This window comes from Panthera onca, chromosome D1 (assembly GCF_046562875.1).
Source record: "Panthera onca isolate mPanOnc1 chromosome D1, mPanOnc1 haplotype 2, whole genome shotgun sequence".
Lineage (NCBI taxonomy): Eukaryota > Metazoa > Chordata > Mammalia > Carnivora > Felidae > Panthera > Panthera onca.
The window spans coordinates 99,494,993-99,509,314 of NC_138348.1; the positions used below are offsets into that span (position 1 = coordinate 99,494,993).

A 14,322-nucleotide genomic window follows, 5' to 3' on the forward strand; every position below is an offset into this window, starting at 1 on the left:
TCCACAAGCCAGGAAGAGAGCCCTCGCCAAGAACCAAATTGGCTGGCACCTTGATCTTGAACTTACAGCCTCCAGAACTATGAGAAATGTCTGTTATTCAGCCCGTCCCCCAACCCGGGTGTGGTATTTTTCTATGGCAGCCTGAGCAAAAGAAGACAGCTGCCTCTTCCTTCCCCTCCTCTTGCTTCCACCATCCCTTTTTCCATCTTTGTTCCTCTCAGGGCGCCTATCACTGATTGTAATGATGTATCTGTCAGTCTGTTAGCTTGATATTCATCTTCGTAACCAGATGGCTTCCTCCATGAAGCTGCACCTCTTTTGTTCACTGCGGACCAGGGCTGAGCACCATATCCGGCACATAGTAGGTGCTTAAAAATGCTTCTTGAAGAAATGAAATGCTGACTATAAGTGCTTCTGGCCAGGTCTCAGTACATCCTGCTTTGTCCCTTCTGACTCATGCCATGTGCTTTGGCCAGGGTTATCTTTTTAAAACACTGACCCAACCCTTCCTTGTCAAGAGTGTTTATCGGGTACCCCCCACCCTTGTCGAATATTTATGGGAGCCATGCGGACCTAAGATGAAGCGGCTAGTGAGGAAAGGTGCTGTGAATGGTTAATAAAAATGCATTTAATTTTAAATTGTGGATTTGCTTTAAAAGAAACCCTGAAACCCAGAAGCACTACAGGAAATGGATGAGTCATGCCTCCTACTACCTGGTGTCCTCTAGGCTGGGGCTTCAGAAAATCTGCCCGAGCTGCCCGAAACACTCCCTCTCTCAGTCACAAGTGCTCTGTCCCGGTTGGGCATGGCCCATGGCATCCTTCTCTCCGCCGTTCCCACGTGGGGTTCCTACAGTTTCCACCCAGTGGGTCAGTGTGGGCTCTGCGGCCATGACCACCCTCGCGACCCCGTGACTGTGTGTGTGTTCTGTGATAGTGTGTGCCTTGCAGGTGGGGTGAGGAGGGGTAGAGATCTTCGGGGAAGACAAGGCAGATTCTTTGACATAGCTATTTAGAAAGTTGGGAAAACAGTTCAATAGAATTTCCTGTTCAGTCAACGTGGGTCCATTTCCCCCATCTCCTGGGTAAGAGGAAGTTCCGTTAGCTCACAGAAACGCAGAATCACACATTCCTCAGCCTGGAAAAGCCCTTGAGGGAGATTACTCAGTTTAAGAACAAAGAGGGCCTTCTGTTGGGGACTTGAATCCAAATTGCCGAGAAGCCTGTGAGCATCTCGGCACCGACTGTTGGAAGATCGCTGTTTGCCCCACGAGCCCTGGCTGTCTGGGCTGCGCAGGCAGAGAGGGGCTTCAAAGCAGAGGGGACCCAGCACAAACTCCCACTCATGCGTCACAAGGGAAGCAGGTGAGCCCACATCCTGGGACTCCGTTCTTCAAGCTGCTCTGGGTTTGGTCTCTTCCAGCCGAACTGTCCACGGTTGCTGGTTCCTTTTACTCTCTCAATCTGTGTATTCACCTCTCTGCCGCTCTCCACCCAGCCTGCCTCGGGGGCCTTTTCCTTGGGGCTGAAGCCATCTGCAACATTTGTTTCCAGGAGTAAGTGGCCAAATCCACACTTCTTAGGAATAGGACAGGGAGGCCTCCGGGGCAGAAGTCTGAACAGGTCCCAAATGGCATGGTATTAGTCAAGTTCTCTGAAGACGATAGGATCAGCACTTCCCCAGAATGGCTGCTTTTCTCAGAGTGGAATGGGGAGAAGCGTCATTGGAGATAACCCAGGGGAAAGGAGATGAGGTGTCCCCATTCACCTCCTCGAGGATCCAGGCTGTGACAAAGGGCAAAGTGCACCAGAGACCCTGGCCCTGACCCTGAGTTTGCTCCATCTGCCGGGCTGAGCCTGGGGAGAGAGTCAAACCCACGTGTGGCTTTTCGTGGAAAGAGAAGGTTGCTTTCAGAATCAAATGCAGATGGCTTCCGCACTTATGAGAAGCACCCGTGGGTCACACCTCCAGGTCGAAGGGGTCAGGTGGCAGGGCTCCAGGAAGGTCTGCTCTCTTTTCCAAGTGGTCAGAATCCACACTCAAAACATTGCCTTGGGGGCACCGGGGTGGCTCAGTCGGTTGAGCGTCTGACTTCAGCTCAGGTCATGATCTCATGGTTTTTGAGTTCGAGCCCCCGCGTCGGGCTCTCTGCTACCCGTGCAGAGCCCGCTTCGGATCCCCTGACCCCTCTCTCTCTGCCCCTGCCCCCACCCCCATGCTCTCTCAAAAAGAGCAAACAAACAAAAACAAAAAACCTTTGTCTTCTACGTTTCCTTTTCAGCTTTCCAAAGGAATGTTTCTTTCACTTACATACAGTGTCATGATCTCTTACGTTACATACCCATTACGTCGTGTTAGCACGAGGGCTCAGACCTGTGTCCCATTTGAGCCTAAGTCTTCGTCCCTGCTAAAGCGACATCACACATTTTATTCCTTATCAACCTCCATGAGCAACAACTTGAGTCTCCCACCAGCCACCGTGTCATCAGAAATTTGGTTTCACCAGGTTCCTGTGGTCCTGACAATTTATTGAAATAAAAAAAACATACACCACTGACGTACAGAGCTTTTCTTTTAAGACCCGTTCATACCCACCCCCTCGGTGGAAACTCACGTCCCTGTGAATGAAACGCATCAGGCATGGTTTTCTAGATTTGCAGATGAGGAATCCGAGGCGCTTCAGTTTACAGATGAGGAAATGCTACGCACAGTGGGGTCAGAACTGGAACCAGGGGGGTCAGAACCGGGTTCTTGAAATACCCAGAATTCTTTCATGGTACGGTGCTCTCTCTTCAATAAATAAGGGAACAAGATAAATAAATAAACCTTCCGAGGGAACCCTGAGGAGCTCCTCAAGCTTCAGTGTGCAGAGGGAGTCATCAGATACCTGAGAACCTCTTGGTAGAGTGTGGTGGGGGAGCAGGGGCGGTTCTGGCTGGATTCTCTGAGCCGCTTGTCTATTCTTGGAATGCCACAGAAAGATGTAGGGCCGAGTGGTGACTCTTCGGGGGCGGCTGTCAGGCCTGTCACCCCTCCCAGCTTCCTTGCCCATAGACTGTAAACTGGCTTTGAAGACAGAATCTTAACCCTGAGTGTGGGGACGCAGGGCCCACAGCCGCCCCCTTTCTGGGCCCAGGTTCTCTGATGGTTCTCTCAGCGCGACACCGTGGACTTTTGCTAAATCTGTTAGTCCTCAGCGTGAGAAGGAAGCTGGTTCTCTGCAGACGTGGGTTCTACGGTCTGCTTCTTCCCAGCCCAGGCTCACACCGGGCCGGAGTCACCCCCGAGGCCAGCTTGGTTAACGTCCAGCGGGGAGGGGCCCCCTGGAGACTGAGTCCTTATTCCAACTGTGGCTGGTCCCAGCGCACACAGCTGAACCCTGAGAGAGCAGTCACATGTCTTGTGGGTCTGGAGCTGGGTGTTAGCAGTAAACGCAAGTGCAGGTCCCAACCCGGACCCTCTGGGGCAGGCGAGCTGGTGCCCAAGTCCACAGACAACCTGGAGGGCTGAGTTTTGACCAGTGACCGGTACAAATAGCCACGGCTTCTCCAGTGCTGTCAGCAAGATGGTGGAGGCCACAGGGTGGGGTAGTGAGTGGCTTGTACACGGGGGCTTCGTCCCCTTGTGGCTCCATAATGGTGGTTGGTAGACTGGCTAACCAGGGCAGATTCATCTGAAGATCTTCTGTGACAAGCTCCCCGCCTGGGAGGACTGCCAGTCTGGAAGATTCTCCGTGTGACCATCCTAGAGACCACACCTGATCTCCGGGTCCTCCTGTTTCCTCCTAGAAATGACCCTGCAGGGAGGCTCTGATGCCCCCACCCTCCCAGCACTGCATTCTGCTGGAGGCCCTGGCACATGGTTAGCCAGGGAGGGCTGGGTCTGAACCGACTTTAGCTTGGTGCCCTCACCACCATAGCTGGCCTCACCACATTTCCAGAAAACCCTATGATTCCCCCGAGCAAAGACTCTTTTACAGTATAGGAAGAGCCCCTAGAAGGGAGGAGATCTCCGCCCTGCCCTTCCTGGTCCTGCCAGAGTCTCTGGGGCCCTGTCTGCATAACCGGCCAGTGCCATCTGGATACCCTGCAATAGTATAACGAGATAGCCTCTTTCTGCCCTGGGCACCTCAGGCAGCCCTGCTGGGCCTGGCGAGGGCCGGACCTCCGGAACTTGCAGAAGAGTGCTCACACTGGCCTCACGAGTCACTTCTGACCCCTGCGGCCCCTCCTCCTGGTCCAGGAAGGGTATGGCTGACATCAAAAGCAGCCCCTTAGCCTGAGTCACTCATTCGAGTGCAGGCTGGAGATCAGAGGCAGAGTGACCAGGTTTGAGTCAAAGCGGTCCAGGAGACCACCTGGGGCTGCCATACAGTCCAGAGGGGCCAGGTCATGGGCCAAGTTGCGGTCAGATGCTCCTAGGTCCCTGGAGCTGGTCAAACCCAGAAGTGACCACTCCTCAGTTGGCCGACTCCACTGTCCGGTTGGGGTCCCTGATGCAGGGTGAGTCGTTCCCGGGTCCTGTTTCAAATAGCCCTTGGCCAGGGCCAGCGGGGGCCAGCCTGCCTCGGCATCCAGGCATGTCCTGAACTTGGGGCCGAGGCCATCTGTCGAGGCAGGCTCTTCCTCCAGGCAGCCTGCCGTGGTTGCTCTCTCCTGTGTGCATCTGGTTTGCTTTAGGTAGCCCCGGAATGCCACTGAGGCTGGGTCTTCCTCCCCAGGCACCTCAGGCCCTGGGGGATTGACACGGCCCAAGTCTGAGACCCCCTGCACATCCCCAGGCTGCCCTTCTGAGTTTTGGGCTAGACCGAGGCCGCTGTCGTCCTGGCCCTGGCTGCTCTTCCTCACCCGCTGCTCCCAGTGGGGTCCGGTGCCAGGACTCGGGCTGGGCTCCTGCAAGCAGATCCCGCTGTCTGTGCTGTTGTTGCTGCCACCGCTGCGGCTGCTCTCCGGCTCCCGGGGCGCCCCCTTTCCCACAGTCCCCGCCGCCTGGGGGTGGGGGACCGGCAGGAGGAACTGGGACCCCTCATTCTGCAGGGATGACTTCGCACTGCCAAAGCCGCTGTCCGTGCTGCCGTGCAGTTCTGAGTTCTTCAGCTCCGGGGACACTTTGGGGAAGGCCCCCTCGTCAAGGGGATGGATGGTGTCCTGGGGCTCTGGGCAGGGGAGCTGGAGGACCAAGTTGAACGGATGGGGCTTCCCGAAGACCTGGAGGGGAGAGGGCAGAGTGAGAAAAACAAGGGTCACCTGCAGCAACCCACTCCAGCGTTGCAGGTGAGGCCCCGGGTCCGGGAGGAGAGCCCAGGGAGGCTCCGCTGTAACCGAGGGGTCCCTGTGCTTTTTGTTGTCATTTCAGAACCGACCTTTCCTCTTAATGCAATTCTCAGTTTGGTTCAGGCCTGTGTGCTCACAGCCTGGGTGGAAAGGCAGGTGGGATGGGAGCCTGCAGGGAGCGGAGAATGTTCTCGGCTCCCTCGGCACTGCTTTCCACACCTGAGAGCAGGCCGGATTCCTTTGGATACATCTAGAAGTGAGTGCCAAGCTTTTTTTTGATGATGGCCCAAAATAGGGAATGTGTTACATAGTAACCCACCTACAAATAGCCCGTAAGTCTGTAACTCACGTTTAAATAACTGTCACTTAACCCCTCTCCCCCTTGCTGTTCTGTCTCGGTCACACTGGGGTTCTTTCTGCCCTGGAACGCATCAGCTCGGTGCTCTCAGGGCCTTTGCACATGCCATGCCCTGTGGTCGGAACAGTCTTCTCTCAGCCCTTTCTACGGCTGTGTCCTCCTTAACACTCAGGTCTCAGCTCAGCTCAGCTCTCCCCAGAGAGGCCTTCCCGATCATCCTGGCTAGAGCAGTGCTCCACACGGTCTCTGCATTAACCTAGTTTTTAAAAAAATTTTAAGTGTATTCATTTTGAGAGACAGCAAGAGGGGGAGGGGCAGAGAGAGAGAGAGAGGGAGAGAGAGAATCCCAAGCAGGCTCCACACTGATAGTGTGGAGCCTGATGCAGGGTTCGAACTCATGAAATGTGAGATCATGACCTGAGTCGAAACCAAGAGTCAGACTCTTGACCGACTGAGCCACCCAGGCGCCCCAGCATTAACCTAGTTTACTTCTTTCTAGTACTTGGTTCCTGGAATTATTTTTTAGTTTATTTTCCGCCCCCTACCAAGACCCACGATACAAACTCCCCACACTCAGCAGAATACAAGCACCTTGAGGGCAGGACCTGCCTAGTTTTGTTTGCCACAATGTTCCTGGCACTTAAGCTGAGCTGGCACATACTGGGCACTCATAAGGTTTGCTGACTGACTGACGGACTCACTGTTGCACATCTGCCCTAATTCCCTTTGTAAGTTTTGACTCCAGTGCAACTCTTACTGGTTGAGTTCCTATTGCTATCCTATAGGTTGGCGATGAAGGACAGCTGTTTCTAGAACCAGACTCCATGGCCCAAATCCCAGCTCTGCCTTTGCCAGCCATGTCACCTTGGCTCAATTATTTGTCCTCTCTGTGCTTTCGTGTCTTGCCTGTAAAATGGCAATAAGGACAGTACCTGTCTGGTCATGTTGCAGTTAATGCATGGAGAATGCTTTGAACCGTGCCTGGTACATAGAAGGCACTCGGTGAATGTTCGGTGAATCGAATTTTATGCTCCCATCTCTAAGGAAGTGTTGTTTCTCCATTTCCTAGAGGAGGAAATGGAACCTCAGAGTGGTTAAATGACATGCCCAAAGTCACAGCAGCAAAGAACAAACCTGGGATTTGTACTCTGCTGGCCTGATTTGAAATCCCCATTTGTCCAAAGATCAGATCAAAACAGCTAATGAGTGGGACTAAGCAAGTGAGTGTGAAGGTGCTAGAAGGTGCCAGAAGTTATTGGTAGAGTTCGTAATGGCCGTGATCATTTGATGAAGGGAACTGGGTTGCCTTTATCTTGAGGAGGCAAAAATTCTCAAGGAGAGCTCAATTCTGTGATCCAGATGTCACAGAGGAGCAAAACCCCAGAGGTTGCTTGTCCTCTCCTTTGGCATTTTGGATCTGTGTCGATTTCACTGGGTTGCATTAGAGTGAAAAGAATATATATACGTCCGCTGCCCCAACAGGCTGTGATCAAGCCCCTTGGGACCAGGGGCCACTGCCGGTTTGTTCATCTCTTCCTGGACGCTCATCCTGATGCCCAGCTAGGAATCCCCGCTGCAGTTACCAGGACCACTCCTCCCCCACCCCTCTGCTTTCCGGTTCTCCAGCCCGAAGGGCAGCCGCCATGAGGCACTCACCTCTAAACCTCCCCCATCCCAGCCCCAGGCCCTGTGTATCGGATATGCTCCAAGTACGTGTTAAACAGGCCAGTGTATACACGTTTATAGAACTGAATCTCCCCAGAGTACAGAGAAGGAGCCATGAGTGACATACTTCAGTTAGACACAAGGGAGAACTTTTTAGTCTCCTAAGGTACCCAGGGCACAGGAACACCGTCCTCTGCTTCCTGGACAAGGCTCTAAGTAGGGCAGGCAGTCGCTTCTCTCCCTGCCTCCCCACTTCCTGGAGTTCTTACTCAAAATCATTCCAGAGGACCTGTGTCTCTCTTCTTATTTTTCCCAGAAATCCTGGGATCCTTCTGAGTGGGGGGATACCCTTCCAGCTGTGGCCTTTCCTAGGGCCCCTGGCTCCCTGATGGGGCCGGTCCTCCCCAGCACAGCCCACAGCTATCGCAGTGATGGCGGCTGGGGGGATGTGGCCGCAAGCTCTGGAGCAGCCTGAATCCCAGGCGGGACGGGCGGGACAGTTTGGAGATGCTGGCTTACTCGCACAGGTGCAGCCGTTGCACGAGACGCTCTGGAAGAGGGTCAGAGACCCTGGCCATGACCTCCTCGGCATTACCACCCGCTCTGCTCTCTGCCACTCTGGTGGCAGCACTAGGTGGGTGCTTCTAGGCCTGAGTTCTCCCTCTTCCGGAGCACTCGTCGTCACCAGCCGGTAGGTGGGGGGAAAGACTGGGCTTCGGCCTGACTCTTCCTGGCCCTGTGACCCCTGTGCGTGGAACAGTCACTCTATGCCTCCCCATAGGGGAAGATAAAATGAGGATAATACCTGCTTCAGAGGTACTAATGCACAGGGGCTGATCCATGGCCGATGATAGTAAATAGTAACAAAAACACCTTGGGGGTTGGGACTACTCAGTATGGATCTTATCGGGGCTATTAGAAGATAATGTTCTCAGCACCGGGCTCTGCATGTAAGCCCTGCCTCTGTCCCCGTGGTCCCTGAGAAGGTGCCTGCTGATAACGTCAGGGCTGAGGGAACGGACCGTCTGGGGGGAGCCCGCTGCCTCCTGGAGCCCTGGTGCGGCTAGGGAGGATGGGATAGTGGCCCCTCCTGGGGACTCACCAGGACGGTAGGCAGCTTCCTCTGGCGTCGCACGTACAGCTGGAGGGCCAGGCAGTAGGCCAGGGCTCCGCAGAGCAGCAGGACGAAGGTGAAGAAGATGATGAGGTTGGTCACGGTGAAATCTGTAGGCCCAGAGAGACGTGTTTGTGGCCCGGCAGTTGTGGGACGTTGGAGGGGTGGCTCCCGGGAGCCACCGAGTGCGGGGCCCAGGTGATCCCCCAGGCTTCCTCTAGGCTATACAGCTAGATGTTTCTGGATTCTTGAGAATCCCTGCCTGGCCTTCCAACCTCTGTCCTGAAGGATTCCCTCACTAGGCACACTGACTCGGCTTCCGGCTTTGCGCTCGATTCACGCTACGGCACGTGGAACGGTGGGGCAGGGTGGTACAGCGGGTGAGAATGGAGGCTTTGGGAGCAGCCAGACCTGGGCTAAGTCCCAGCTCCAGCACTCACTAGCCGTGAGGGTATGGACAAATTACACAGCCTCTCTGAGCCTCCGTTTCCCCACATAAGATGACTGTGAAGGACACAGCACCTGCGGAGAGCCTGGCTTCAGCAGCTGTGGCAGGGGGCAGCTCAGTTCGGCTTCCTCGGAGGGGGAGGCAGGGTTAGAAGGCCCTCTGTGCCCAGCTCCAAGGAAGGACGGCTGAGGAATGTAACAAACGGGAAAGACCATAGGTGGCGGAGGTAGGCTGGGGTGGGGGTGGGTTCTTGGGAAGCACGGCTGTGCTCAAGTGGAAGCAGAAGCAAGAGGCCTGGCTTTGCCACCATGTCCTAGAAAGTTGTTTATACCCACAGAGCCTCAGTTCCCGCGTCTCCAAAATGGGGACAGTAGGAGCTCACCCACAGGGCTGTGGGGAGGAGCGCCCATGGCATCGGCAGCCCTCAACCGATGCTATTCTGGTTGTGTGAGGCCCTTCCTGCCTCCCTCCCCGCCCAGACAGCAGCCCTGGCCGCAGACTCACACTGTCGGGTAAGCACAATGCACTCTTCCTTGGACCACAGCCCCCTGTTCACTCGGGAGGCCACAGATGGCTTCACCTTGACACAGAATTCTCCCAGTTCTCCAGGAGGTGAGAGGCTGAAGGTTTCACGGTTTATCTTCTGCTTTATGAACTGAAATGAAAGCAACACAGCCATAAACAAAATATCCCTGGCTCATGGGCTGCGGGAGCCGAGAGCTGGGGAGCCGTCAGAGATGCTCCAGGCCGACCTTTCTTCAGTGTCCTTTCTCAAACATCACAAACCCGCTATCATCAATGCAGCCCAAGATCTCTGTGATTAACATGATTTATCTCGTACTAAAAGAGAAGTGGAACATTTTACGGGACACTGAGGACCTTTCTAGAAGGGGCTGGAATCAAATGGTGGAAAGAGCCTCCTCTTTCCTGGCAGATTCCAGACATCCCACATACGGGGTGTCCATGGGCAATCACATAGCCTCTCGGAGCCTCATTTCCCCACTTTCAAAAGGGAGTAAAATATCCACCTGCAAGGGTGTCGGAACTAACAGCTATCAGATGTGTGGCATGGTGCCTGGTGCTAGCAGGCAGGGTCCTCCCTGCCACCTGGCAGGTGCATCTTAACCGAGGGCTTCTCGACTCCCTTCCCCGCCCCATGACCGCCCTCTACTCTGCCAGCAAAGTCCCCCACGGGTGCACAAAAGGTCCTGCCGGCCCGGGGTGACAGGGAGGCCCAGGGAGCCCAGGGGCTGCGGCCCCGGGGAAGTCCATACCGTAGAGTTCCCCGGCACCTTGCGCAGCTTAATCTCGTACTCTCGGAAGTGTTGGAAGATGCTTTCGTAAGTGTCGCCCGTAGGGGCGATCCTGGGCCTGGGGAGCTGGATCCGCCCGAGGATGATGCCGTTGTCCACCTCTAGCTTCACGCTAACCATCAGAGTCACTGAGCGGGGAGGCAAAATCATGAGGCCGGCGGGCTGGGGAGGGCCTGGGTGCCCCACCCGTGCTTGGCCTCTAGAGTCCAGCGTTACCCGCCCTAAAACCTGGGCCACTGGTTTGCAACCCAGCAGAACATCAGGACTTCCTGGGGGCTACATTAAAAATATAGATGCCCCAGGCCCACTCAAGACACAGTGAATCTCAAGTTTTGAAACTGGGCCCTGGAAACATTTATTTTAAACACGCTGCCCGGGTAATATTTCTGCAGCCAGCTGAACACTGGCCTGCGGGCCGGCATTTGGGAGCCAGTGACCTCAGAGACCATTGGTCCTGGCTCTGAATTCTGGAGAGTGGGCTCACCACACACATAGAGTGTATGGTCAGTTCCAATTTGCAGAATAGAAGAATCCCATCAAGTTTGGGGCTTACCCTTTGACCTCTAGAAAGAGAGACCCCCAACTCTTCATCAGCATCTCCCTGCCTCAAAGCCTCACACCCTGACCCCTGGGAATTCAGCCTGAAGCAGGTGAGGACTAGATCTAATTCGGCCTACTGTTTGCTGCCCCATGCTGAGAGCTTATGGATTCACTTCCTCTTCCAGAACTCTGTAAGTACACAGGTCTGGCCCTTGTGACTCAGCTGCTCCAACTCGCCCCGAGACTTCTCTTCTGTAGGATAAACAACTCCAGTTCCCTTTTAAATCTTGAACAACTTGGCTACTTTCATCTAAATCTTCCCAAAAGTCCTGACTAGTTGTTTGGGCAACGCGGTGCCCGGCCAGGAAGCCTGGCTGGATGGCAAGCTATGGGAGCAGAGTAGAGTTCTAGACTAGAGTTTCTGGCAGGAAGGGACCCCCAAAGCCATATTCCAGGTCCAGGGGAGTTTCGAAAAGCACCTTCATCCAGGGAGAAGCGGGTGTTGGTGTTGGTCCAGTTGGAGTACCGGTTTCCAGCCATTGCCCGGACTCTGGCTTTGTAGCTACTGTCGTGGTACAGGTCCAGGGTCATAATAGTGAGATCACAGGACAGCACCAGGGTCTGGTTACAGCTGGGGGTGGACTCCCAGGAGTCTCTTCCATACCTGGGGAGATATCCGGATCAGAGCATCAGTAGGGAAATTTGTGCTCAAACCTACCTCCTTTAAGAGGAAAGCAAGGGGCCCGGGGAGAGAGCTCAACGATGGTCCAGCCCTCAGGGCATTTTCTCTGGCCCAGGGCATCTAACTGCAAGAATCTCTCTCTTGGTTCTGGAACCGCATACCAATTTCTCTTAGATTGGAACATCTAACGGACACCCCCTTCCTCCAGGAAGACTTGCTACCCACTGCCACACGGCCTCATTTCTCCTTTCTCCCGACTACATTTGCAGTCCTTTGGGCTTTTACTTGTTTTCCGACCATGTTATGGATGCACTTCCTGTTTTTCCAGGAAGATGGAAAAAACCTTGAGGGTAAAGGCAACACCTTGGCCTTTTCACCCCAGAGCTCCCAGCGCACTGCTCAACGCACGAGACTCAAATCAGTACTCGTCAACTGATGGATATGCACCAGGGTCCTTCCTGGAGTCACTTCGATGACAAGACCGATTTATCTTCCCGTGCCAGGAAAGCGCAAGGGGATGGCTCCACCCCCTCCCGCACCCACCTCTCTCCTTTCTCCATCTCCCCTTTCCATACCTCAGAAGCTCCACTTCATAGTAGGTGCCTTCTGACTGATTCGGGATGGGAGTCCAGTGGAGGATATGGGAGAAAAATTCTGCTTCAAACCACACAGATGGAGGGCTGGGAAGTTCTGTTCCTGGGGCAAAGAGTGTGGATATCAGAGTTGGTGGAGCCCGCCTCCCGGGGATAACGAGGCTGACGGTGGCCATCAATCTTACAGCCTCCATTTATCGAGTCCTTTGAGCTGAGCACTCTGCTAAGTACTTTTTCTATGTTGTGTCAGTTAATTATCCCAGCAGCCCTCCAGGGTAGGCATCTAGTACTCCAATTTTACGGAAAGGTTAGGTGACTTGCCCAAGGTCAATGGAGTGAGTGAGGGTCAGGGTGAATCCAGATGGGTCTGGCTCCAGCCCCAGGGCTCCTCTCTGCAGTTCTTGGGGGTACACAGATGTCCTGCTTGTTGGCATCTGTTTCTCTTCACAGCTCTCCTGGGCAGTCCCAAGCTGAGCGCTTGCCCCATTCCCCCGCTTCTAGAAGGGCTTTAGGCTGGCTGACAGAACGAAGCAGTTTTGGTTCTACACAGGGCTGACGGCATTTCCACCCAGAGCCAGCACCCTTGGCTCCACGGCGAGATACTCAACGCCACAGCCGAACTCCCATCTTCCGCCCTTTGCTCCTCCCATTCACCAGGGGGAAACTCCAACTTCAGGAGGCCTCAAATGAACTTGCCAGGGTGACTTGGGCAAATTACTTAACTTCACCAGACCTCTCGTTTGTAAGAATGTAATAAATACACCTATGCTGAGAGTCTTGCCACTCAAGTGCAATGAGGTAGGTCAAGGCCAATACCCAGTCAATCCCTCTTCTCTCCTCCTTGATCCCTTAATGTCTCTCAGTCTGCCAGCCACTCTCCCAGGCTTCCTTTGTTCTTTAGTTTCTCACCATCTGTAGTAATACTTCTAGAGTTGTCATTCGCACAGAGTATATTTCCCCTGTCCCTTTCTTTCTTTCTTTCTTACAATGTCTTTGATCCTCAAGGCTGTGTTTCGATTTCAGAACATTGGATGGAAAGTGAAAAATGCAGCGGGTCTCTGTGGTGTTTGGGCTGCGTGTCCCCGACTCAGCTCTCGATCATGTGAACGGCTGACTGCATGTTTTACTTTGTATTTTGGTGTAGACGCGGTTTCAGTCCCTGCTCTCCCTGCCGCCACCTCGCTGCCCTTTCATTCTCTCTCCAGGCTGGTCTCGGCTCCCCTGCAGAAACTTTCCGGGACAGCTGGCTGGGTTAGAAGACTGAGCTAAGGGGTGGGAGGAGGTAGGGGGAGGCAGGTGGCAGTGGGAGCACGTTAGGGGCTAAAGAAGAAGCAGGGGATGATCAGATGGAGCCACAGGTGATAGTGAGGGGAAAGAGCTGGGATGAGCCAGGGCATGGCACGGGGAAGAAACAGGTTAAGTGGACCTCTAAGGGAAGGTGGAGTCAGATGGGGAATCAAAGTCATTCCCCAGGGGGGGAAGCAGTCTTAGCTGGCCGAGAACAACAACAAAAAAGGCCAAGGCTAAATTTCTGATCGGCCTGGAAGTGGATGGACAATAAGCCGGGCGCGGGGGTGTTATCTGACTTCTCTATCCACCCCCTTACCCCCCATCAATTTAATGCTCTTACCCTTCCACAACGGGGAGCCTAAGACTCAGGCTTGCCGGAATGAGGGAGCTTCCGGGGGGGGGGGTGTTGGACAATGGACTCCCCTCTCCCCAGAGGGACAGCCAGACGGGGTTCCCCGTGGAGCGCACAACTTTAACGTAGGGGCGACGAAAGGCGGGGGTCGCGTGTGGACACGCACACAGCCCAGCCGGGCGAGCGCGGAGCGGGCATGGGAGGGCCGGGCTGCGATCCTTACCGTGCGCGCCGGAGCAGAGGCGCAGGCTGAGGAGCACCGCCAGCGGCACTACCAGGCGCGGCAGCATCCTGGGCTCGCCGCATCCTCCGGGGGCCGGAGCCGGGCTGCGCGCGTCCAGCCGCGACTCCGCGGCTCTGCCTCTGAGCGCTCGGGGCTGGCGGGCTGCCCCGCCCGCACTCCGCCAGGCTGCGTCAGAGGGGCGGGGCCCCGAGACGCCCCGCCCCCCTCCCCCCGAGGCCGCGCCTCCGGATGCTCGCGCGGGCCGCTGCCCTCAGCCCCGAGCCCGCAGCTCTGCGCTCCCCGCCCACTCGGGTGGGGAGGATGCGGGGGTGGGGGAGTGGGCGGGCACAGGGCTGTCCCGGGGAGGGGACGCGGTTCTGGCGTCCCTTCCCCGCTTCCCAGCCCTCCGCTCCCGGTTTCCAAGGCCGCCCAGTGCGATCGCGTTAAAGCCAGCCCGGGCAGTCTGGGCG

General features: G+C 55.3%; 1 protein-coding gene across 2 annotated transcripts; it reads right to left on the reverse strand.

The window, feature by feature from the left end:
- Nucleotides 1–612: 612 nt before the first annotated feature.
- Nucleotides 613–14,014, reverse strand: IL10RA (interleukin 10 receptor subunit alpha). Of its 2 annotated transcripts, none has more exons than XM_060604865.3 (7): nucleotides 13,853–14,014; nucleotides 11,970–12,084; nucleotides 11,192–11,376; nucleotides 10,134–10,300; nucleotides 9,364–9,514; nucleotides 8,400–8,521; nucleotides 613–5,208 (listed from the first exon to the last, which is right to left on the reverse strand). In XM_060604865.3, exons 1-7 carry the CDS (start codon nucleotides 13,917–13,919, stop codon nucleotides 4,285–4,287), a joined length of 1,731 nt encoding a protein of 576 aa, XP_060460848.2. In that variant the 5' UTR covers nucleotides 13,920–14,014; the 3' UTR covers nucleotides 613–4,284. The 2 variants fall into 2 exon arrangements, with proteins under 2 accessions (XP_060460848.2, XP_060460847.2); XM_060604864.3 differs by having other exon boundaries at nucleotides 11,970–12,090.
- Between the last annotated feature and the right edge of the window lie 308 nt (nucleotides 14,015–14,322).

Bases quoted from the DNA above. Each gene is read 5' to 3' on its own strand.
- IL10RA (XM_060604864.3), bottom strand. From the start codon at position 13,919: ATGCTGCCGCGCCTGGTAGTGCCGCTGGCGGTGCTCCTCAGCCTGCGC. The intron at 12,091-13,852 runs GTAAGGATCGCA...TCTTTGCCCCAG, and splicing joins CCTCTGCTCCGGCGCGCACG to GAACAGAACTTCCCAGCCCT. The intron at 11,377-11,969 runs GTATGGAAAGGG...ATATCTCCCCAG, and splicing joins TATGAAGTGGAGCTTCTGAG to GTATGGAAGAGACTCCTGGG.